The sequence below is a fragment of the Monodon monoceros genome, unplaced genomic scaffold (assembly GCF_005190385.1).
Source record: "Monodon monoceros isolate NGI ecotype Baffin Bay Population unplaced genomic scaffold, NGI_Narwhal_1 Super_Scaffold_18, whole genome shotgun sequence".
Taxonomy (NCBI): Eukaryota; Metazoa; Chordata; class Mammalia; order Artiodactyla; family Monodontidae; genus Monodon; species Monodon monoceros.
In genome coordinates, this window is record NW_021703774.1 from 65,616,052 (window position 1) to 65,638,208 (window position 22,157).

The window sequence follows — 22,157 nt, forward strand, 5'->3', positions numbered from 1 at the left end:
CAAAATTCAAATGAGTTCCACAGAATGTTAGAGTTGGAAAGATTTAAAGATCATCTAGTCCACTCTCCATTTTTTTATATGTGTTGAAACCGAGGCTCAGCAAAGTAATGTGACTTGACTGAGACTACAGGCCGGTCAGGGCCAAAGCCTGGCCGTCCTCCCTCCTGGGTATGCCTTGCACAGCCCTGTGTTGCTCTGCTCCTAGGCAAGTCTCGGGTCTCCACCTCAGACCCCAGAATTCTGGTCTCCGAGGGTGTCAGTCACCTGCTCATGCCCCAGGCGCTACCACCCACCCCAGGGCTCTGACATCACCTCCTGTTGACCAATGAGTGGAGGCCCAGCAATGGGTGAGGATGTGAATGTCAGCTACCTCCCCCACCCCAGCTCTGTGGTTGCAAAGATGCTCTAACAGGAAGCGGGTTTAAGGAGCTGCACAGCTTCCTGGCCCCCAGGGCTGAGCAGGGCGAGAAGGGCGAGTGCCAGGCCCCGCCACGAGACACAACTTCTTGCCGGGGTCCTGGCAGCTTCCTCTTCCACAGCCACTTCCGTGTGGCCGGGGCCCCAGAGGCAGGAGCTGCTGCCCGTTGCCCAGGCCACCCTCCACCCCCAGTTCTGAGCCCTGCCCCCCTGGGGCCAGGCCAAGCCCAGAGGCTGGCTTGGGATCCCATGGGGGACTAGTAGGGCAAAGGTCTTAGGGGACAGAGGTGGCTGGGCCAGAGCCCTGGGGCTCCGGCCATGAAGTCTCGGCAGAAAGGGAAGAAGAAGGGCAGCTCGAAGGAGCGGGTGTTTGGGTGCGACCTGCAGGACCACCTTCAGCACTCGGGCCAGGAGGGTAAGGAGGCCAGCCCGGAGCTGCTGCTGGGCGGAGGGGGAGGCGTGGAGCTTCTCCAGCCTGATCTAGGCTGAGGGTACAGAAGCAGCCTCCAGGAGCTCATGGAGGACGGGCAGTGGCTCGGGGTCACCCCCGGGCAACTGATGAGCAGGCAGGGCAGGAAATGTGGCTCAGTGACTGCCTGGGGGTGAAGAGACCGGTGATGAGAATGGGGGCACCGAGGGAGCCCTGAGAGGAGAGGAGGGAGAGACTGGAGACCCAGGAGAGGTAGAAGAAGCAGAGGTGAGGAGGTGACAGCTGGGGGACAGGAGAGGAAGGCTGAAGGGACAGGGTCAGGAGATGAGTGGCTGAAGGGGCATGGATGGTCCTTAGGTCTGAATGAAAAAAGACAGGAGAAGGGCCCCTGGAGAGCCTGAGGATGGCACATGGGGAGGATGGGTGTTTCCTGGTTGGAGGAGACGAGGTTATGGGGCTCTGATCCCTCTGCAGCCTTGCTGGGCCACAGGTGAAGATGCAGGGTGGGGACAGTCTCCTCCCCCAGTCTCTCTGATTCTCCGGTTTTCCCTGTGCAAAGGAGAAACAGGTTCAAAGTGGAAGGTGAGGGGAGAAGCTGCTAAAATGGGAACACCAGAACAGTAAGAGAGATGGTCTGAGGCCTGGTGTGAAGATGGGGGTAGAGGGTACAAAGGAGGATGGGGGTGAGGACTGTCTGTGGAAAGCATCCTCCCTGAGTTACCTTGGAGGGCGCTTGGAAACGAGCAGGACCAGGGAAAACATTGGCTCCCAACTGTGCTTGGTGTGGAGTAGACACTCAGAAACATTTCTTGGTTTGATTTGGAATTGAACGCAGGTATCCTGACTGCCCAGCCCAGCTTGTTTTTTGGTACTTCGACCTCCTCCCAAAGAAGGGCATGATTTCTCCCCCCCCTCCACCCCAATCTGTCATTTCCTCTTTGTTCTCTGCTCTGGGCTGCTGCTCTGTGTGCCTGCAGTAGAGGGAGGGTGATGGTGGTTCCCAGCTCATTTCCTGCTCTTAGCCCCGCCCCTGTGTCCCCAGACACCTCCTTCCCCTTTTCTCCTCCCCCAGAGGCCCCCATCCCACTGGCCTCAGTTAAGGGAAAGCCCAGGCCCCAAGGAAGGGTGTTAAACAGCCGAAGTGGCTTCTCTGTGCCTTTCTTTCTTTTCTAACAGGGCACAGCCCAGCCGCCAGTGTGGGGTTGACTCCTTTACAAGGGATGCCTCTTGAGAATGATGGCTCTTGGGTGAGGGCCACGTGATTTAATTGGGGCTGACGTTCTTCCAGTTCTCTGCAAACCCTCAGTTCAGCATCCTCATCCTGGCGCTGTCCTTCCCTGTGGACCCCCTGCCAACCTCCTGTTGAAACACTGAACTCACAGCCAGCCCAGATCCCACTCCTGTATCCCTTCCTGGCCTCTGTTGGCATTCCCAGAAGGTGAGGGGCATGTTCTCTGGAAGGGATAGGCATCTGGTTGCTGGGTCCTGATCCTAGTGAATCCCAGAGAGAGAGAGAGAGAGAAGCCCCTCCTGCCCTTCACAAGAACCTCACCTGAGTCCAAGGGGGGAGGAGTATCTTGGGCACCAGAGCAGCAGTGGAAGCCTTCTCCCCTTCTCCCAGCTCCTCCTAGTATAGACAGGTGGAAAGTGGAAGGACAGAGAGAGGCCAGTGATGGCTTCTCTTTTTAAGCCAAGATCCAGCAAAAATGAAAGCCCAGGCCAGGAGAGCTGTGTTTGTGGTTAACTTATCCTCCCTGATTATCTTGGTTTCCCCCATCCTTGCAGCTTCGCTCCATCTCAGCACCCTCTCTCAGCTCTTTGCCCTAGGTGGGTCTCTTCCTTCCCGAGCCCTTATATCAATTGAGTTCTTCCTTTTCCTAGTATTTATCTCTTTGAGATCTTGTTCAGGTTTCTGATTCTCCAGTTTCCTAAGCTTCAGGCCCTCCTCCCTGACCCACCCTTTGACTCTACCACCCCAACTATGTCTCTAACTTTTATCTCTGACCCCATTTCTCTTATCTCTGTCTCCTTGACTCCTCCATCCCTCTGATCCTATTATCTCTTCCCCCATCTCCTTGACCCATTTCCTCTATTGCTCTGACTCCTTAGGCTCTCAAATGCCTTCTTTAAAGGTATGCCTTCTTTAAAGGTATGCCTTCTTCAAAGGCCTCCCGTGGAGACTCAAAATCAACAGAGAAGGATGGGATGGAGAAGACCTGGACTGATTGCAGTTACTGTGAAAACAACCTGGGGTTCAGGTGACAGCCAACTATTTATGAGTCAACAGAGTGATGGCCGAAAGAGTTGGGGTAGCATTATTCGCCCAAGAGTAGAGCAACAGCTTGAACCAGGAGGGTCTGCCTCATCTCTGCATTCAGTGCTGGGAACCTGAGGTCAGGGGACCCTGGCAAACGGGCAGAGGTCCTGAAGGGGTGGATGGTGAACTGTAGAGCCTGGACTAAGCTGAGGCAAGAGAGGTGACTAGGGTGCAAAATGTAAGGAAACTCTCACTCTCAGGAACAGGCAAGTGAAGCCCTAGGTGCTTCTTTCTTAAGGAGGCATTCACTCTCAAGGTCGTGCATGTGCACAGTTGACATGTGCACAACCCTAAGAGTGAGTGCTTAAATTTTGCAGCCTTGATGCTCTCCTTGTCTCACCCAAGTCCTGGCTCTGGGGTGCAGGAGGGTAAATGGTGTGGACTCCGGGTCACATAAAGAGGGTTTAAAATAGTGTTTGATGGATTTATTGATTTTCTTCAGTCTGTATTTCTAACTTACTTAATTCCACAAAGAGCTTGAGATGGATGACTTCCAAAACCCAAAACTTTACAAAAAGAATAAATGACTGAAGGAACTGAGTTGAAGGGAAAACAGGAGGGGTAAAATCAGTACCTAGAAATGCATTTCAGGTGGTTCTATATGGTTCCAAGATATGGGCTCTGAGCTTCCTGGTAGTTAAAGAGGTAAAAGTAATCAGGTATGAAATTCATAAAGCCCATAAGAAAAAAATAGGTGGCTTAGGAGAAGCACAGCTTTTTCTGACACTAACACATGACAGGAATTTCGCTGGTGAGTCTCAGTTAATTGGACTCAATGTTTTGTCTTAGGTAATATTCTCTATTAAAGCTCCAATTCATTGACTAATTCATTGAGTAATTTAATAAACATCTGTTGAGCACCTGCTCTGTTTCAACACTGTGCTAGACGCTGGGGAGGATGTTACTACTTGTCAGAAGGTATAGATACAAAATATACCAATCATAACAAAGTACAATAAGTGCTAATGGACAGATATAAACAAAGGACCTAGGGAAGTATAATACGGATGTAAGCAAAGGGTTCAGAATTGGAAGTGATGTCTGAAGTGTGTTTTGAGGAATGCATAGGGGCTCACCAGGCAGACACAGAGAGGAGGGCATTTCCAGGCAAGGGAAAACATGAGTGATAGTACCAAGGCTTGTTCAGGGGGTAGGAAAGTGCTGGATCATAGGATTTATTGGGGGAGCTGGCCGGAGCTAAGGCTGGAATGGCAGCTGGACCTGGTTTGTGAAAGGTCTTATACAGTATATCATGTTGAGGAGTTTCTATTTTATTCTGTGTTTGTAAGCTAAGCATTGAAGATTGGGGTGGAGCAGAGTGTGTATGTAGCAAAGGATTTAAAGCATGGAAGTGCTTAAAAAAAAAAAAAAAAGTAAAGCATGGAAGTGCTTTAGAGAGGTAACTATGTGGCCTTGTGGAGATGAGATTCAACACATGGTTTCTGAGGGTTTCCCATGACTGAGACACCATGACAGATAAGGTGAGGAACAGTAGGATGGGTCACACTTAGATCTTGTCCTTAAGGAGCTTACGGTCTAGTAACTGGGGAGGGCTCCGAAGAAGGGAGAGAGAATACAGCTTTTTGCACTCTTGGATTGGAATCCTGGCTCTAGCTGGATGATACTGCACACTCATTACTTCTATGATCCTCGGTTTTCATGTCTAATGCATAGTGCTTGGCATATAGGTGCTTCTCTCCTGAATTGACCTGTCTGAAGGTCTGTCGCAACTTCATGTACCTTCCTATGGCAGATCTAAGATCCATGCATTCACTAACCAGAGGAGGTGTTTCACAATAATGCCCATCAGCTCTGTTCCATTTTGGTTGCAAGAGCTAATGTTCCTTTATCTTATGTAGAGTGTTATGTAAACGCACTTTCAAGACCAGTCCTTCACCCTGAGTCCTCTTCCAATCACATTGCTGTCCCTTTAAAATTTCTGTAATAGCAACTAGTAATTACAGAGAGAGAGAATTTCAGGTCAACAAAGGCAGAACTTTCTAACAGGAATGGGCAGTCTGGAGAGGCAGTGAGCTCCCCCTTACTGGGGGAGTTTATGCCGAGACTCTAGGCCCAATGGGCAGAGAGATTGTAATGGGTTGGCAGGCTGGAGCTGATGTCCTGCAGTAATCTTTCTGACAAGTTTGGTTTTTTTTTTGTTTTGTTTTTTGCGGTATGCGGGCCTCTCACTGTTGTGGCCTCTCCCGTTGCGGAGCACAGGCTCCGGACGCGCAGTCTCAGCGGCCATGGCTCACGGGCCCAGCCGCTCCGCGGCATGTGGGATCTTCCCGGACAGGGGCACGAACCTGTGTCCCCTGCATCGGCAGGCGGACTCTCAACCACTGCGCCACCAGGGAAGCCCCCTGACAAGTTTTTATTCCACGAGCTTTGCCTTCAGTCTCCCCAAGCCCCCTTCCCTGATGCATCCATTTCTCAGACCCCCTGTAGTCTCTGACCTCCCAGACCTTCTGATTTCTCTTTCTCTGCCCCATCTGTGTTCCCAGTGCCCCAGGTGCTAAGGAGCTGTGCAGAGTTTGTGGAGGAGTATGGAGTGGTGGATGGGATCTACCGCCTCTCAGGGGTCTCTTCCAACATCCAGAAGCTCCGGTGAGTCAGGCAGTGAGGGGAGAGCTCTGTGGCCAGGAGGCCAGGAATCACAGGGGTGAGGGGATGTGGGGAGAAGGAAATAAAGATGATAGATACTGTCCAAGGGAGGAGCTCTAGTCTCCTCGGGAAAGGTTGACACCATGCCCCGCACTCCCCACAGGCTAGCCTGCACGCGCGCATGTGTGTGCGCACACGCATGTACACACACACGTGCACACACACACACACACACTCCTCCCCTCCCACATGCACCCACCCAGCTTTAAAAACAAATTTAGATACAATTCACATGCCATAAAATTCACCATTTAAAAATGTGTAATTCAAAAAAAATGTATAATTCAGTGGTTTTTAGTACATTTACAAGGTTGTGCAACCAGCGCTGTCTAATTCCAGAGCATTTCATCAACCCCAAAAGAAACCCTATACCCATTAGCAGTCATTCCACATTGCCCTTCTCCCCCAGCCTCTGGCAACCGCTAGTCTACTTTCTGTCTCTATGGAGTTGCCTATTCTGGACATGTCACATAGGTGGAATCATAAAATTGTACATTTCTGTGTCTGGCTTTTTTTACTTAGCATGTTTTCAGGGTTCATGCATACTGTTGCATGTACCAGTACTTCACTTCTTTCTATGGCTGAATAGTATTCCATTGTGTGGCATTATCACATTTGTTTACCCATTCATCGGTTGATGGCTACTTGGGTTGTTTCCACCTTTCGGCTGTTGTGATTAATGCTGCTATAAACATTTGTATACAAGTATTTGTGTGGACATATGGTTTCAGTTCTTTTGAGTATATACCTAAGAGTGGAACTTCTGAGTCGTATGGTAACTCTATGTCCAAACTGTTTTCTATAGGAGTTGCATCATTTTACATTCCTACCAGCAATGTGTGAGGGTTCCAATTTCTCCACATCCCAGCCAACACTTGTTACTGTGTGTCTTTTTGATTATAACCACCCTAATGTGTGTGAAGTGATATTTCATCTATATTTGCATTTCCCTAATACCTAATTATGTCGAACACCTTCTGTGTGCTTATTAGCCATTTGTGTATCTTTGGAGAAATGTCTATTCAAATCTTTGCTCATTTAATAATTAGGTTATTTGTGTCTTTTGAGTTGTAAGAGTTCTTTATGTATTCTGGATATCAGACACTTATTAAATCTATGATTTGCAAATATGTTCTCCCATTCTGTGCGTTGTCTTCATTTCCTTGATAGCATCTTTTGGTACACAACAGTTTGTAATTTTGATGTCAAATTTATCTATTTTTTTCTTTGGTTGCGTGTGCTTTTGATGTCATATCCAAGGAACTGTTGCCTAATCCAAGGTCCTGAAGATTTACACTTAGGTTTCCTTCTGAAAGTTACACTCCTCCATCTTTACACATGCCCAGAAACACACATTTAGGCTCATCCTCCCACTTCTACCGACTCCTACATACCCCTACATTGCTACTCACACTGACTCTACATCCTGATATGTACCCCTGTTCATGCATAGACCCATTTACCTATCCACTTACCCATCTCAACATCCACTCTGCACGTTGACAGATACAACGCCTTATACTTGCTGCCTCACGTATATACACGCCCCAACCTCTTCCTTCCAAGATTCATACATGTTGACCCTCGACCCTGCCTGGAGCTCATCTCTACAGCTCTGCCTAGGTGAGGGTCCCTCAAATCATAGATTTAATGTAGGCGAGGGTCCCTACATTTCCTCAGACTGTCACCACTCCTGACCACTCTGCACCTCCCCAGGCAGGAGTTTGAGGCTGAGCGGAAGCCAGACCTGCGGCGAGATGTTTACCTTCAGGACATTCACTGCGTCTCCTCCCTGTGCAAGGCCTATTTCAGAGAGCTGCCAGACCCCCTGCTCACTTACCGGCTCTATGACAAGTTTGCTGTGAGTTGAGTGACAGCGGGGTCGGGGGAGAAGAGAAGGCTGAGGGTGACCTCTGTGGTTTTGACATCTCAGATGTGTCCAATGCAGACCGAGTCCTAGGGATCCTGCGTGACAGAGACCACATGAAAATGAAAAGCCCCGTCCCTTACAAATCTCCTAGCTCTGCTACCTCTGCTCTCCCCTGTCCCTCTGCTCTTCCTTGTCTCTCCTTTCCCTGCAAACTGCACACCGTGCAGGGTGAGACTGGGGGAGAGTAGAGGTCAGAGAGAGAGCAGAAGCTGGAAAGCCCTTGGAAATCACCTAGACGGGAGCTTCCCTACATTTAAGAGAATGAGAACCCTTTTAGGAAGTCAATTGTTTTTCAAGCGTGCCCTTCCATGAACTGTGATCGTGTGCTGAACATCTTTTGAATAAGAAAATACATGACAAAAGTGCTCTCTTGAATTGAGTAACACTTCTAAATTAAGTTGCATTTTATTGAGCATGACATCATTTAGAGATCCTGAATACCAGGGCATGCCATTCAGCCCATACAGGCCAGAATGGGTGGGCATGGGCCTTCCTGGACACCTTGAAATCAACTCCGCGGCCCCTGGGGCGCCCACAGGGTGGACCCTGATGTGTTCCAGAGCCAGAGCACTACTGACGAGGACGCTAAGGCAGAGAGTGGCCGTGAGTTGCTCAAGGTCACAAAGCTAGTAAGCGGCATAGCCAAGATTCATCTGCAGGTCCTGGGGCACCCAGATTCTACGTCAGTGTGCTTCGAAGGTTCAACCTGGGGGATGGAGTGGGGTACAGCACAGACTGTTTCTGAGAGTTTGGCTCAGAACTCTGGGGAGGAAGCAGGGGCAGCGCTGGGTCAGTGACTCCTGCTCCTTGATTTCAACCAGGAGGCTGTGGCAGTGCAACTGGAACCTGAGCGCTTGGTCAAGATCCTAGAGGTGCTTCGAGAACTCCCTGTCCCAAACTACAGGTGTGTGGGCCTCCTCCCCACCCAGAGTCCCGACTCACCCCGCTCAGCCCAGGCTCTTTGTCCACCTGGGGCCTTGACTGCTCACTTCTCTTCTTGCACCACCCCTCAATCCTGCCTCTGCCTGAGCGCTCCCTTTGTGAGCTCTACCCCACAACGCCCCCTTTCTGCAGGACCCTGGAGTTCCTCATGCGGCACCTGGTGCACATGGCCTCATTGAGTGCCCAGACCAACATGCACGCCCGCAACCTGGCCATCGTGTGGGCCCCCAACCTGCTGAGGTGGGTGCATGTGTGGGGATCCTGGCAGAGCCTAGCCCCTGGGAAGCTGCTCGAGGAGGGGGTGTGGCTGTGCGGGTGCACTGGAGAGGGGTCTCACCCAGTGAGAACAGGAAGTTTCAGGATCACATTGAGTGCGATGGAGCTCACCCACGTGAGCCCCTTCTCTGAGCTTGAGTAAAGTCCCTAAGGACAGGGCCTTTGTGTTTTCTTTTTCTTCTTTGTCCACACTGAGGGGCATGCGGGATCTTAGTTCCCTGACCAAAGATCGAACCCGTGCCCCCTGCAGTGGAAGGACGGAGTCCTAACCACTGGACTGCCAGGGAATTCCCAGACCTTTGTGTTTTCTTACACTGCATCACTTAGCTCAGGGACTGGAGCAGGAAGGGGTTGGGGGGATCCTCGTCAAACGTTTGCTGAGCAAATGTCTTGGAGAAGTGGGCTGCATGTCACTCCCTGTGGTGCAAGGCAGACTATGAGAAGTCCTGAGATTCGTTATACACAAGGCGCCCTGCAGAGGAGGTAGAGATTAATCCTGAGGATGGTGTCCAAGAAGGCTTCCTGGAGGAAGTGGCCATTTGAGACTTGAATCATGCATGTAGATTAAGAGGTGGAGATGGGGTTAATGGCATTCAGGGGAAAGGGTGTAAGATCTTTTTAGGGAGAATTCGAATGGGGAAGTGTGGTGGGGCTGGGGGAGAATAACTCCACACCTCCACAGGTCTAAGGACATAGAGGCCTCAGGCTTCAATGGGACAGCAGCCTTCATGGAGGTGCGGGTGCAGTCCATTGTCGTCGAGTTCATCCTCACACATGTGGACCAGCTCTTTGAGGGTGCTGCTCTCTCTGGTCAGTGCCCTTCCAACTCACCAAATCACCATTCTCTGTCTGGGAGTCATGTCAGAGTTATAGAGAGCCTCCAAGATCATCTAGTTCAGTTTCCCTGCTTTGTGGATGACAGAACTGAGTCTCATAAAGTATTGTTGCTTATGGTCACGTGGAGAAGACCCTGCAGAGAGAATGGTGCAGTCAGGACTTGAGTAGGTCTCTTCTGCTCTCCGTCCAGGGCATAACTTGGCCTCTTAATCACCATCCATCCTGGTTCTCGAGGCTAGTGAAGGATCATTCCCACCCCCGGCCCACTGGGCCAATGTCCCGGGATCTCCTGGCCCCCTTTGTCCCTGAGGACTCCCTCTTGAGGAGCTAGACACAGAGGGTCTGCCTCCAGGTATATCCCTAGCATGGTAGTTGGTGAGTGGGAGGGTGCAGTGAGGAGCTCCGTACCCAAAGCCCTCTCTCTGTTCCTGGCTGGCCAATTCCTCTTCTTTTCCTAGGTGGTGAGGTGGAAAGTGGATGGCGATCACTTCCAGGGGTCCGGGTGTCAGGCAGCCCCGAGGACCTTACGCCCCGATCCCTGCCCTACCACCTGCCTAGCATCCTGCAGTCTGGTGATGGACCCCCACAGATGCGGCCTTATCACACTATCATAGAGATTGCAGAGCACAAGTAAGGCCTTCTTCCTGGGCCCTCCTCCCCTGCACTGGCCACCAGGCTCCAACTGCAGTGATTTCTCCATCCCCTCCAGGAGGAAGGGGTCTTTGAAGGTCAGGAAGTGGAGATCTATCTTCAATCTGGGTCGCTCTGGCCATGAGACCAAGCGTAAACTTCCACGGGGAGCTGAGGACAGGGGTAAGTCTGGGGAGATGTAGGGGGAGCTCTGCTGAGGGTGTGCCAGGCCCTGGCTCTACGCACATCCCTGTCTTGCAGAGGACAAATCTGATAAGGTGACTCTGCGGCCAGCCAAGAGCATGGACTCACTGAGTGCTGTGGCTGGGGTCAGTGATGGTGAGTATAGGTGTGCACTCCTGTGTGTGTGTCGGGGCGGGGTGCGGGTAGTGATGGCTAGTGACTGTACCTCCAGGGAGGGAAGGGGGTTCCTAAGTAGGTGTTGGTGGGGTGACGTCTGACCTGCTGACTGTAAGGTTTGCAGTAGCGGCTAAGGGAAGATGGGCCTGGTGTATTCCAGGCTAGAGAAAACAGGGGGCACTCTCTGGAGACTTTCTGAGGTGTCCAGGCCCCTTGCAGAGGCTGTTGCCTACCTCTCTCTCCTCCACAGAGCCAGAGGGGCTGGTGGGACGCAGCAGTCCTCGGCCATGCCCACTGTTGCTGGCGAGCTTGGAGAATGATTCTGTGGAAGCAGCAGAGGGTGAACAGGAGCCCGAGGCAGAAGCACTGGCTGGCACGAGCTCTGAGCCTGGCACACCACGACCTGGGCGGTCAGCAATCCGTGCTGGGGGCAGCAGCCATGCAGAGCGCCGTGCTGGAGTCCACATCTCAGAGCCCTACGATGTCAACCTCCCACCACACATCAGTTCTATGCTCAACATATCCCCGAACATCATCTCTAACATCTCCTTGGCCGGGTTTGCCCGTGGTCTTGAATACCCCACCCTACAGCCCCGGCCAAGCCCTGCCTCTGGCCCTGGCTCTGGCCCTGGCCTTGGCCCTGGTCCCCCAGGTGAGGATTCAAGGATTTCCCAGGGCTGGGAGAGGGGACTAGAACTCTAGGCTGAGGCTCCGATGCTGGGGATCTGCTCTGGGCTTTGGCTGGTTATCTTTAGCTGCCTCCCCGGATTCAAGATGGGGGGAATCCAGTAATATTATCAGGTTGTGTGAAATTCTTGCAGAGAGGATCTCTGGCAGCCTTAGATCACTGATATATCCAAGAATGGGGATCTGTGTCATATATATACAGCAGGGATTACTAAGTACAAAGTGGGAATATATCATAGATGATGGTAATAATAATAATATTAATACTAATAGCTAACATTTGTCGAGAGTTTATGATGTGCTTTGTTAAGGACTTTGAAGGCATTAGCTCATTTCATTTTCTCATAATGTTGACACAGGTATTGTTTTTATCCTTATATTACAGCAGTGTAACCTGAGACTTAGGTTAAGCAATTTGGTAGGAGGTGGCAGAGCTGGGATTTGATCTTTGCTCTGACTCCAGTTCCTGAAGTGTCAATAATGAGAAGTATTGAGGCAGCACTAGGTGCTGGATAAGGATAAGGGCTACAGAGTTAAGTAGTCTTGGATTCAAATTTTGGCTGTGCCACTCGTTGTTTGTGTGACCATGGACAAATCTCTCTGAGTCTCACTTTCCTCATATATAAAATGGGGAAAAATACCCTACATTATAGGGTTGTTTTATGGAGAAAATAAGATAATGCATTATAAAATGTATAGCACAGTGCTTGGCACCTGGTAGGAGCTCAATAAAGGTGGCTCTAAGCCAATGGTTAGGGATATTGGTCTGAGAGGATCGGCCACATGGAGGATCTATGCTGGGAATGTTGGGCCCATACTGTAGCAATGCTAGGAAGACTCACATTGGAAAGGGACAGGGCTGGTCTTGACCCTTGTATTCCTGGGACTACCTTTCTCCCAACAGATGAGAAGTTGGAGGCAAGTCCAGCCCCAGGTCCCCTGGCTGACTCAGGCCCAGCGGACATGACCCCTGCCCTGGAGGACTGCCTGTCCCAGGAGGTGCAGGATTCCTTCTCCTTCCTAGAGGACTCAAGCAGCTCAGAGCCCGAGTGGGTGGGGGTGGTGGATGGGGAGGTGGCCAAGGCAGGACCAGCAGGAGCAGCCTTCTCCCCTGGGGAGGACGACCCTGGGATGGGCTACCTGGAGGAGCTCCTGGGAGTTGGGCCTCAGGTAAGGAGGCGCTGTGCTGGGTTTGGGGGTGCTAAGGAATCCAGAGGGTGGACAGGGCCACCTGGTCCTGAGCCACGATGCTGTGCTTACAGGTGGAGGAGTTCTCTGTGGAGCCACCCCTGGATGACCTGTCTCTGGATGAGGCTCAGTTTGTCCTGGCCCCCAGCTGCTGTTCCCTGGACTCTCCTGGCTCCGGGCCTGAAGCAGAGGAGGAAAGTGGGGAGGAAGTCTTCCTGAGTGCCTATGATGACCTAAGTCCCCTTCTGGGGCCCAAACTCCCGACCTGGGAGGGTTCAGGCAGTCTAGAGGAAAAGGGAACAGGGTCTGGAAGACAGGAGGCTCCAGGACAGGCGGAGGGAGAACAGGTATTCTGGGAAGTTGAGGAGGGCAAGGAGGCTGAGCCTGGAAGTAGACGGGACATCAGGGAGGAGGCTGAGGGGAGTCCAGAGAGTGGAGTGGAGGGTGGAGAGGCCAGTGAGGAAGGATTGGAGGCTGAGGGAAGCCAAAAGGTGATTGACAGTTTGAGCGAAAGATGTGGGGAAGAGAGAGAGGAGACAGAGGCCAAGGGAGAGGAGTCCAAAGGTCAGCAGGAGGATGAGAGTACAGAGGAAGCTAAGGGTGTGGAGGAAACAGGAGGGGAGCAGGGGAAGGAAAGAAAGACCGAGCGAGAAGAAGAGGAGGAAGGAGATGAAGCCCAGGGAGAAGCCGGGAGGGACCCAGAGGATGGGGCCCAGGAAAACCAAATTGCTGAAGAGAGCTGGGAAGTTGTACACAAACAAGAGGCTGAAGGAGGCGGAGAAGATGAGGTCAAAGGGCAGAGGGGGGATGAGAACCAAGAGGCAAGAGAAGACCAAGGAGATGGTGAAGATAGCAGAATCCCAGAAGCAGCAGCTGAAGGAGGAGCAGGGAAGGTCAGCGAGGAACGGGAGTGTGGAGATGGAGAAGCTGAGGGAGACCAGAGGGCTGGAGGTGACCATGTAGAAGAGGGCTCCCTCCCTGAAGTGCCACATGTAGAGTCCCTGGAGGTTGACAGTGCCAAAGAGGGCAATGCCCAGCCCTCTGAGACAGAACACGCAGCCCCACAGCCACCCCGGCCAGAGGAGATGGATCCAGAGGGGCAGCCCAGTCCCCTTGGCTCAGCTGGTGGTGTGAGCATGCGCCTGGCTTCCACCCTGGTTCAGGTCCAACAGGTCCGCTCTGTGCCTGTGGTGCCCCCCAAACCACAGTTTGCCAAGATGCCCAGTGCAATGTGTGGCAAGATCCATGTGGCACCAGCAAACCCATGCCCAAGGCCTGGCCGGCTTGATGGAACTCCTGGGGAACGGGCCTGGGGGTCCCGAGCCTCCCGCTCCTCTTGGAGGAATGGGGGCAGTCTTTCCTTTGATGCTGCTGTGGCCCTGGCCCGGGACCGCCAGAGGACTGAAGCTCAGGCAGTTCGGCGGACCCAGACCTGTACTGGGGCTGGGGACTACAGCCTCATCCCCAAAACCTCCCCCTATAGCATGATCTCTGCCTATTGTCCTCGGCCCCTTAGCTGCCTGGAGCTCCCAGCTGAAGGCACAGAAGGGTCTGGACCCCGGAGTCGGTTTAGTCTGCCCCCGAGAGAACCCCAGCTCCCTGACCCTGTTGAGTCGCCCCAGCGCCGATCGTATGCATTTGAAACACAGGCTAACTCTGGGAAAGGTGAGGGGCTGTGATTCGGACCAGACCACTGGGCACAGGGGACAGTAGCTGTCTCCAGGGTCTCTCTGCTGTCTCTTCGGCAGCCTGAGCAGCTTTAGTGCCCAACTTTATAGGTTTTGGCCCTCCAGCTTCTCTTTATGACTGTGGAAGGCACGTCTTGGTCCGTTTACCTGAGGTTGTCTCAGACACAAAGCACTTATCCCTTACAAGATTCCAGAGAAAGTCACCGAGATCCTGTTCCCAGAGAGTGGGGTCACTGGCCAAAGGGAACAAAGAGTAGGCGGCAAACTTAACGATTTCTCAATGTGAAGAATGAAGGCAGAACTCCAGCCAAGTTCCGGCCCTCTTAGGCAATGAACTTCTCTTCATGGAAGTACAGAGTACAGCCAGGGGTCAGGGCCAGATCAGAGCCTATTACATACAAACACTTTTAGAGTTACCCATCCTTGTTCTACTCTTGGGCCCTGGGACACCTCTTGCTCCTCTTAACTCCAGATTAGGAGGAAAATGTGCAGGAAACTTTGAATGCGGAGTATTTGTTGGAGGGACTGGCTCCCTTCCCAGCTCCCCCACCCTCTGCCTCCCTGCATCTCAAGGAAGAGAGGTCTTGTATAGATCTCTCTGGCCTCTCCTTTCTCCTTTGGAATAACTTCCTATTTTAGGGAAGGGGAATGGCGTCAATCAGGCCCTGGGACTGCTCCCGACAGGCTGGGGCCACACGTCCCAAGGGGCAATGTCCCAGAATAAACGTTGTATTTTTACACATAAGTAGTTGTGGTGTCTCATTACTCTTATTAAAGTCTTGACTGATACGTTTGGCCAAACGTTGTGTTTTTCTGTTTTTATTGTTTGGGCGCTCTTCCTCAGTTGTTGTCGTGAAGACCTGTAGCTAGAAACTAGAGCTGGGTTCATGGTGGTCAGGAAATGGGGAAGAGAAACTTATATTTACATAATGCTCATTATATGCCAGTAAAGGCTAGGTATTCTATGTGCACAGAATCTATGCTCTTGATTTTATTTGGTTCACCTAATAATTCTATAAGGTTGGTACTTGTAATCTCCATTTACAGATGAGGAAACCAATGTTAAGTCAAACGTTGCCAAAAGTCTCAGAACTAAGAAGTGGCAGAGGTTAGATCTGAGACCCGAGTTTGTCTGGCTCCAGAGTGTGAACTCTTCCTATCACACCACACTACTCCAAATCCATTAAGGGTAGGTCTTGACTGAAACGAATGGGAATCAAGATACCTCTCACAGAAACTCTGAGCCTCACAAAAACCATAAGCCTTGGGGGTCTTTGGGTGACCGCTAACGCTAATACAAATTCTATGTGTGCCCAGATATGTCCTAATCTCCAATAGAAAACTTAAAAAAGATGTCCTTTGTTAAAGATGGCGCCTCCATCCGATGTCCCTCTCTTGATCTAAGCTGGCCTTTCTCACTCCCTTCTCCTGGAACTAAAAAGGCACTGTCCAGCAGAAAAATGGTAGCACCAAGTTAGTCGTCCTTCTCCCGTTCTTGGACTAGGACGAAAGCGACTACGACTTCAGAGCCATTCTCCCGAGATCCCTGAGCATTGCTTCTTCCCCGCCCCAGCAACACCCACAACACGCCCCCATCCAAGCCCTCATCAAGATGGAGCGAACGGAAGTGGGGCGACTCAGAGGCTGAGTAGGCTGGGCGGGTCCAGAGAGACACTTCCGCCCCTCACCAACATGGGCGCGGGCCGGCAGTGCGCATGATCAGCTGTCTTTGGAGATACCCCAGTCCGGAGAGGGAGAACACGGTTGGGGGAGATCGGCGGCTGAAGCTGCCTTGGCCGGTGAGTGCAGGACACGGCGGGAGTCTGGAGACTGGGTGCGCCGGCGAGGCAGAGCAGCCTCGATTTTGTTTCCGTTTTTTAGGTTCAGGAACTCCTGGGGCGGAAGCCTTTGTTTTGAGGGAGGGGGCCGTGCCTGGTTCGTTATCTCCCCCTTTTGTGGGCCGAACTCACTCTCCGCCCCCGGGCGCACAAGTCCCCGCCCTCCCGCGCTGCTATCCGCGAGCCGATGGGCCGGACACTGCGGGACCCACTGAGCTCCCGGTGTCCTTTCCTACCTCTGCGGATCAGCGGAGGCTGGGGGTGAGCCCGGCCGGGCTGGCCAGGTCACCGCGCGGGCTCCTGGTCGCGCGCCTGGCCGGCGCTCAGCTGCTGAGCGCCTACTGGTTGGTGGGCCTGCAGGGAGACGCCGCATTCTCAGGCAAGGTCTAGGCGCCTGACTTCTTTGCGAACTTGATTCTTTTTCCCTTTGTGTCGAGACTTAGGGCTCTTGCAGGGCCCTCGTTCCCTGAGCGTGCACGCCACAACATCCTAGCCGCTTTCCGTGTCGCATACCCCTAATGCTCAGGAAATGCTTCCCGATGTCCAAATAAGATTTGAATAAGTAGCCTGATCCCGTTGCTGGGTGTCCTCAGAGGCTGCCCCTGTCTGACAGCTGTGGGCCATAGAGACGCCTCCTGTGCCCTGGCCTCTGTTTCATTGCTTCCTTCTGCTGTCAGCGCTGCAAGCCTCAGAGGGGCACTTCCTCCGCAGGTTTGAGGATGGAGAGGTAGGTGGTCTCGAAACTCTGGTGCTACTTCTCCCTTAGGGACTGGGATCTTCTTGCAGCGCTACTTCCTCCGGACAGTTTCACTTTCAGTTCCTTTTTTTTTTTTTTGGTTAACACTGGATACAAGCTTTCCATGGCTAATTCGCTGAAGATAAAGGTCTGGGGGACCTTATGGGTAGAGAACTTACAAAAGTGTTACCCCTTTCCTGTCGGGATTATTTTATTGCTTTGTACAATGTAGCTGTTTTTTTCCTGGAGGCATCTGTCTGCTTGGCCCTTTGTTTTTCCTGCCCGCCTCCCCAGTCCGCGCCGCCCCCCCCAACGGGTGTCAACGGTCTTAAGGCAGGCACCTCGTAGATGGATTCCTCCCCCATTGTCTCTTCTCTTTCCGAACCCCGAACCTGGAGTTTCGCCCCTTTTTGCTGAGGCTCAGTTGATTTGGAGTTGTCATGGCAACATTTTAGCAACTGTGTTGCTCTACAGGAAGGCTTGGTGAATAAAATTGTAGCGGCTTGAAGATGATACACTTGGGCTTTAGGGTCTTTAATGAATGACATAAAGCTGGACTCCCCAAAACAAGAGCCCTGTCAGTAGAAAGGGGCCCGAGGGCCAAGTCTGGTCTTTATGGTTCCGGAGGTTTTTCCAATGGGTTTCAGGTTTCCCTTTCCTAGATTTGAGGACGGGAATTTCTCGGTGTACAGTATGTGCCTGAGAGGCTGGAAGAAGCGTCAGCATCCATGGCCCTGTGTTTTTTTTTTTTTTTTTTCTTTTCTGGCGGTACACGGGCCTCTCACTGTTGTGGCCTCTCCCGTTGCGGAGCACAGGCTCCGGACGCGTAGGCCCAGCGGCCATGGCTCACGGGCCCAGCCACTCCGCGGCGTGTGGGATCCTCCCGGACCGGGGCACGAACCCGTGTCCCCTGCATCGGCAGGCAGACTCTCAACCACTGCGCCACCAGGGAGGCCCGGCCCTGTGTTTTTTGATAGCTGTGGTCTAAACATGGCCCTTCCTAATCCCCATGTCATGGCAGATTGTAATAGCTTTAATAATAATCCATCCAGAAATATGTTGTTTCTCAGTCTTGCAGTATAATTATTCCCTCTCCATCAGGAGATGGAGTGATAATTGGAGAGACACGGAGCACTATTTGTAGAGTTGCTTTTTCAATCACTGTAGCCAGCCCTCAGTATCAGAATAGAGAAAGCTGATTGTCGCCTGCAGATGACTGGTTTATGTTCCTGGATGTGTCTTCAGGGAGCCTAGGTTCTAGAAACAGGGGAGCTTTCAGTTTCCTAGACTCACTAGACTCCCTGATTCCTACCAGGACTTAGCACTCAGGCCTGTGAGGCAGGAGATACGAAGACTTCCAAAGAAGGACCAATTCCTCGGATGTGCCCCCTCACAGAGAGATGAAGGGGTGAGTGAAGAAGAGGTAGGGTCTGGGATGGGAGATGGGAGGCCTGGGAGAATGCAAAATGGCTAAGCGCACTGGCTCTGGAGTCAGGCAGACCTAGATTTAGGTCCCAGCTACATCACCCTGCTATGTGATCTGGTTTCCAGTTTATAAAATGCACGTAGTGCTACCTACTCATAGTGCTGTTCTTAGTATTAAGTAAGATATTGCCTGTTAAGTGCTTAGCTCAGTGCTAAGTAAATACTAGCTCTTGTTATTCTAACCTAACCTAGCACCTGTTGGGAATGCCAATGAGTTTGGGAGCCATATGTTACTGGGCCAGTGAGCTTTTAATTCACTTCTTCCCTTATTCTTCCTCTTGTCCCTTCACAAACAGGCAGCAGAAAACAGCTGAAACGGAAGAGGGGACAGTGCAGATTCAGGAAGGTGAGTGGGAGAAACGGAACTGAGCTGAGACTAAGAGCCCATCATGGCCTCTCCCCCTACCCCATGGGCCTATCACCTGTGCAAGCTACTTCTTTTAAATGACATGCAGGTGCAACAGAGGGAGAAAAGCAGTAACTCACAGACTTGTCCTTTTCCTAATTCAGGTGCAGTGGCAACTGGGGAGGACCCAACCAGTGTGGCTATCGCCAGCATCCAGTCAGCTGCCACTTTCCCTGACCCCAACGTCAAGTACGTCTTCCGAACTGAAAATGGGGGCCAGGTAAGGGAGGGGGCCAGGTGGCTGCAGGTGTTACCTGGGGTTGGGATTGAGGGAGGTAATTGAACCTGTCATGGGTAGAACCTGGTTTGGAGGATGAGGTGAAGATGTGGACTGTTTGGGGGGAAGGGGATGGGGGTCTCTGAAGGATTCTTGTTTGGGGGCCCTAACCAAGAGAAGCTTTATGAGGGACCCTGGAATCCCTAGCACTTACTCTCTTGTTCCCTCTTCCCCTCCTTCCCCTTTCCTCCCTGCCTCTAGGTGATGTACAGGGTGATCCAGGTGTCTGAGGGGCAGCTGGATGGCCAGACTGAGGGGACTGGCGCCATCAGTGGCTACCCTGCCACTCAATCCATGACCCAGGTACAGGGGTATGGGCTGCAGAGGGGACTAGAGCTCTGAGTAGTAACATGAAGAAGGGAACCAATAGGATAGGTGTGGCTAGGGATAGGGAAGCATCTAGGGCTGCCTTGACCCAAAGCACTAGACTCTCCCTTTCTGGATGTTTCTCCCGCCCTCCTCCCAAGGGATAGAAGCTGCAGAGTAGCTCATGGGAAGTATTTAACTGTCACTTGTCTCTGTTCTCTTGCTCCCCTTCCCAGGCTGTGATCCAGGGTGCGTTCACGAGTGATGATGCAGTTGACACAGAGGGGACAGCTGCTGAGACGCACTATACTTACTTCCCCAGCACTGCAGTGGGAGATGGGGCAGGGGGTACCACATCGGGGAGTACAGCAGCTGTTGTTACCACCCAGGGCTCAGAGGCACTACTGGGGCAGGCGACCCCTCCTGGCACTGGTGAGATATTATGTGAGGATGCTGGCTGGAGGGGCTAGGATAGGCTGTGGGTCATGGCTGGTGGGCAGTGGGCCTTTACTCATGATCCCTTAAATGATCACAAAGACGTGGGCAGGCAGTGAGTCTGGGGCTGCCCTTCCAGCAGGAGGCAGTATGTCCTTTTTAGAGGAGGGTCCCAGGGCCTTGGCCTTAGAGCTTGGTGAGGTTCCTAGGCCTATGTCCTGACAGAACCTACCGTGCATCTTCATAGGTCAGTTCTTTGTGATGATGTCACCACAAGAAGTGTTGCAAGGAGGAAGCCAGCGCTCTATTGCCCCCAGGACCCACCCTTATTCCCCGTGAGTAACCCGGTTTCTTTTCAGTTACCAGAAATGGTCTTGATTCCTTCCAGATTTGGTGTAATTCCTCACCCCAAACTCCAATCTCATTTTTTGACCCTCCCTTCACTCTGGCCACTCTGGGCTCTGTTGCTAGGAAGTCAGAAGCTCCCCGGACAACTCGGGATGAGAAACGCAGGGCTCAGCATAATGAAGGTAGGTATGATCTGCGTCTGAAGCTTGGAGCTCTCTGGTGGGATTGGGGGATAGCCGTGATGTTGAGGGGAGAGGTTAGGTAATTTTACCCTGGGGCCTTTGGTGAGTTCTCCCTGAGTCACCTTGTCCTCTACTTTGCCCCACAGTGGAGCGCCGCCGCCGAGACAAGATTAACAACTGGATTGTACAGCTGTCCAAGATCATCCCAGACTGCTCCATGGAGAGCACCAAGTCTGGCCAGGTCATGGAAAGACCCTGGTAGTGGGCAAGATGCCTGAATTCTGTCTCCTGGTATTGTTTCCAGAAATGGTAGAGAGTGGGCACACATGGCAGTAGTCTTTTCCTATCTCTCTCTGAGGTTCCTGAATCCCTGGGAGATGTTATTTCACCATCCTTAAGGGAAAATGAGGTCCAAAGTGTAAACATGCTTTTGGAAAGCAAGCCAGGTATCTTATATCCTAGTCCTCATTTTGTTGGCTTTTTCTTACAGAGTAAAGGTGGAATTCTATCCAAAGCCTGTGATTATATCCAGGAACTTCGGCAGAGTAACCACAGGTTGTCTGAAGAACTGCAGGGGCTTGACCAGCTGCAGTTGGACAATGATGTGCTTCGACAGCAGGTCAGACCCCCGCACCCTCAGTATAGCTGTTCTCAGCCTCCCTAACCACTAACCCAGCTTGGGCCTCCTCCTCCTCACTGGTGGGTGTCCCGGTAAGTTCAGGGACTTGGCTGTGCCAACTTTTCTACCTATTTCCCTTACTGCCTCCTTCCCGTGGTAGGTGGAAGATCTAAAAAACAAGAATCTGCTGCTACGAGCTCAGTTGAGGCACCACGGAGTAGAGGTCGTCATCAAGAGTGATAGCAACTAATTCTGGGGATTCAGAGGCTTTGGGCCCTACAGCCCCTTTCAGAGAACTGCAGATAGCCCAGGAGCAACAGGCTAACCCCGTGCCCTTTCCTTCACTGCCCACTTCTGGCATGGGACTTGGGGGAGTTCAGAAGGCGTGTCTTTGAACTGAGGCCCTGTGATATAGCAGCCTGCAGTGGTGTGAAACACGTGGATGTGTACTGACCTCCTCGCCCAACCCCACCGTGCAGCCCCTGGGCCTTGTGCTCCTCTTGCACAATGCATGTGCTGTCTCCATGCTGGACACTGGACACACTGAACTGGGGGGCTTGCCCTGTGCTTGCTTCGAGTGCCAGCAGAGGGTCTGCTGACAAGCAAAGCTCTGGCTTGCCCCAGGACACTGGCGCTTCCACTGGTTCTTCCTTTCCCTGGAGCTCAGATGTGCACCTGAGGACTCTGGGGAACAGGCTTCAGCAAGAAGTGGGGATAGGATGCTTAGCAGTGGCTGCTGCCCCAGGAAGAGGAGATTGGCCGGCAAGCAGCTAAGGCCTATGCAGAAGTCTCTGGAGCCAGGGAGAACAACAGGCAGGGCCCACTGGGGGCCTTACCCCCTTGTGGGGACGGATTTCCTCCCCCCCCTTTTCTTTCTTTCCTTTTTTTTTTTTTTAAGATAAAATATTCAGAGCCACAACTGTCTCCGTTTTTTCTCCTTTTGCGGGCCCCAGGGCGGGAGGGAGGGGGCACATTGTGCTTTGACCAGTAAGGGTTGGGCCAAGGTTAGGGTGGGGTGCTGCTCCTGGACTCTGAGTCCTACTACCTGGGCCAGACCGGTGTGTCGTTGCCCGCCCACGCCCGGCAATCGCGAGGATTTCTCTAGCGGGCGTGTGTTAGGGCCACCGGGAACCGGTGCTGCAGGGGGCTGTGCGAGAGA

The 22,157-nt window shown here is 52.3% G+C and overlaps 2 protein-coding genes and 1 long non-coding RNA gene across 8 annotated transcripts in view; 2 read left to right on the forward strand and 1 right to left on the reverse strand.

The window, feature by feature from the left end:
• Positions 1-8,516, reverse strand: part of LOC114898646 — a 28,631-nt gene extending 20,115 nt beyond the window's left edge. Inside the window, exon 1 of the long non-coding RNA XR_003794428.1 lies at positions 7,669-8,516. This is a non-coding gene — a long non-coding RNA (uncharacterized LOC114898646). The remainder of the gene's footprint in view (positions 1-7,668) is intronic.
• ARHGAP30 (Rho GTPase activating protein 30) lies at positions 395-15,107 on the forward strand. 4 transcript variants are annotated; one of them, XM_029228533.1, is made up of 13 exons: positions 454-832; positions 5,669-5,771; positions 7,549-7,689; positions 8,297-8,387; positions 8,580-8,662; positions 8,833-8,940; positions 9,659-9,786; positions 10,272-10,443; positions 10,523-10,626; positions 10,705-10,782; positions 11,054-11,455; positions 12,395-12,660; positions 12,753-15,107. In XM_029228533.1, the coding sequence occupies exons 1-13, from the start codon at positions 736-738 to the stop codon at positions 14,355-14,357; spliced, it is 3,378 nt and encodes a 1,125-aa protein (XP_029084366.1). In that variant the 5' UTR covers positions 454-735; the 3' UTR covers positions 14,358-15,107. The 4 variants fall into 4 exon arrangements, with proteins under 4 accessions (XP_029084362.1, XP_029084366.1, XP_029084363.1 ...); XM_029228529.1 differs by lacking the exon at positions 8,297-8,387 and having other exon boundaries at positions 395-832; positions 7,545-7,689; XM_029228530.1 differs by lacking the exon at positions 8,297-8,387 and having other exon boundaries at positions 7,545-7,689; positions 12,395-12,489.
• Positions 15,108-16,043: 936 nt separating this feature from the next.
• USF1 (upstream transcription factor 1) lies at positions 16,044-21,914 on the forward strand. 3 transcript variants are annotated; one of them, XM_029230531.1, is made up of 11 exons: positions 16,044-16,165; positions 18,256-18,348; positions 18,722-18,771; positions 18,936-19,020; positions 19,310-19,411; positions 19,651-19,846; positions 20,097-20,184; positions 20,321-20,379; positions 20,526-20,620; positions 20,870-20,998; positions 21,159-21,914. In XM_029230531.1, the coding sequence occupies exons 5-11, from the start codon at positions 19,313-19,315 to the stop codon at positions 21,246-21,248; spliced, it is 756 nt and encodes a 251-aa protein (XP_029086364.1). In that variant the 5' UTR covers positions 16,044-16,165; positions 18,256-18,348; positions 18,722-18,771; positions 18,936-19,020; positions 19,310-19,312; the 3' UTR covers positions 21,249-21,914. The 3 variants fall into 3 exon arrangements, with proteins under 3 accessions (XP_029086364.1, XP_029086362.1, XP_029086363.1); XM_029230529.1 differs by having other exon boundaries at positions 16,046-16,165; positions 18,936-19,051; XM_029230530.1 differs by lacking the exon at positions 16,044-16,165 and adding an exon at positions 16,197-16,931 and having other exon boundaries at positions 18,936-19,051.
• The last annotated feature ends 243 nt before the right edge of the window (positions 21,915-22,157 follow it).

Excerpts from the sequence above, each read along its gene's own strand:
- ARHGAP30 (XM_029228533.1), top strand. The coding sequence starts at position 736 with ATGAAGTCTCGGCAGAAAGGGAAGAAGAAGGGCAGCTCGAAGGAGCGG. Across the intron at positions 833-5,668 it reads TCAGCACTCGGGCCAGGAGG|TGCCCCAGGTGCTAAGGAGC; the intron begins GTAAGGAGGCCA and ends CTGTGTTCCCAG. Across the intron at positions 10,627-10,704 it reads ACGGGGAGCTGAGGACAGGG|AGGACAAATCTGATAAGGTG; the intron begins GTAAGTCTGGGG and ends CCTGTCTTGCAG.
- USF1 (XM_029230529.1), top strand. Across the intron at positions 18,772-18,935 it reads GACAGTGCAGATTCAGGAAG|GTGCAGTGGCAACTGGGGAG; the intron begins GTGAGTGGGAGA and ends TTCCTAATTCAG. Across the intron at positions 19,847-20,096 it reads GGCGACCCCTCCTGGCACTG|GTCAGTTCTTTGTGATGATG; the intron begins GTGAGATATTAT and ends GCATCTTCATAG.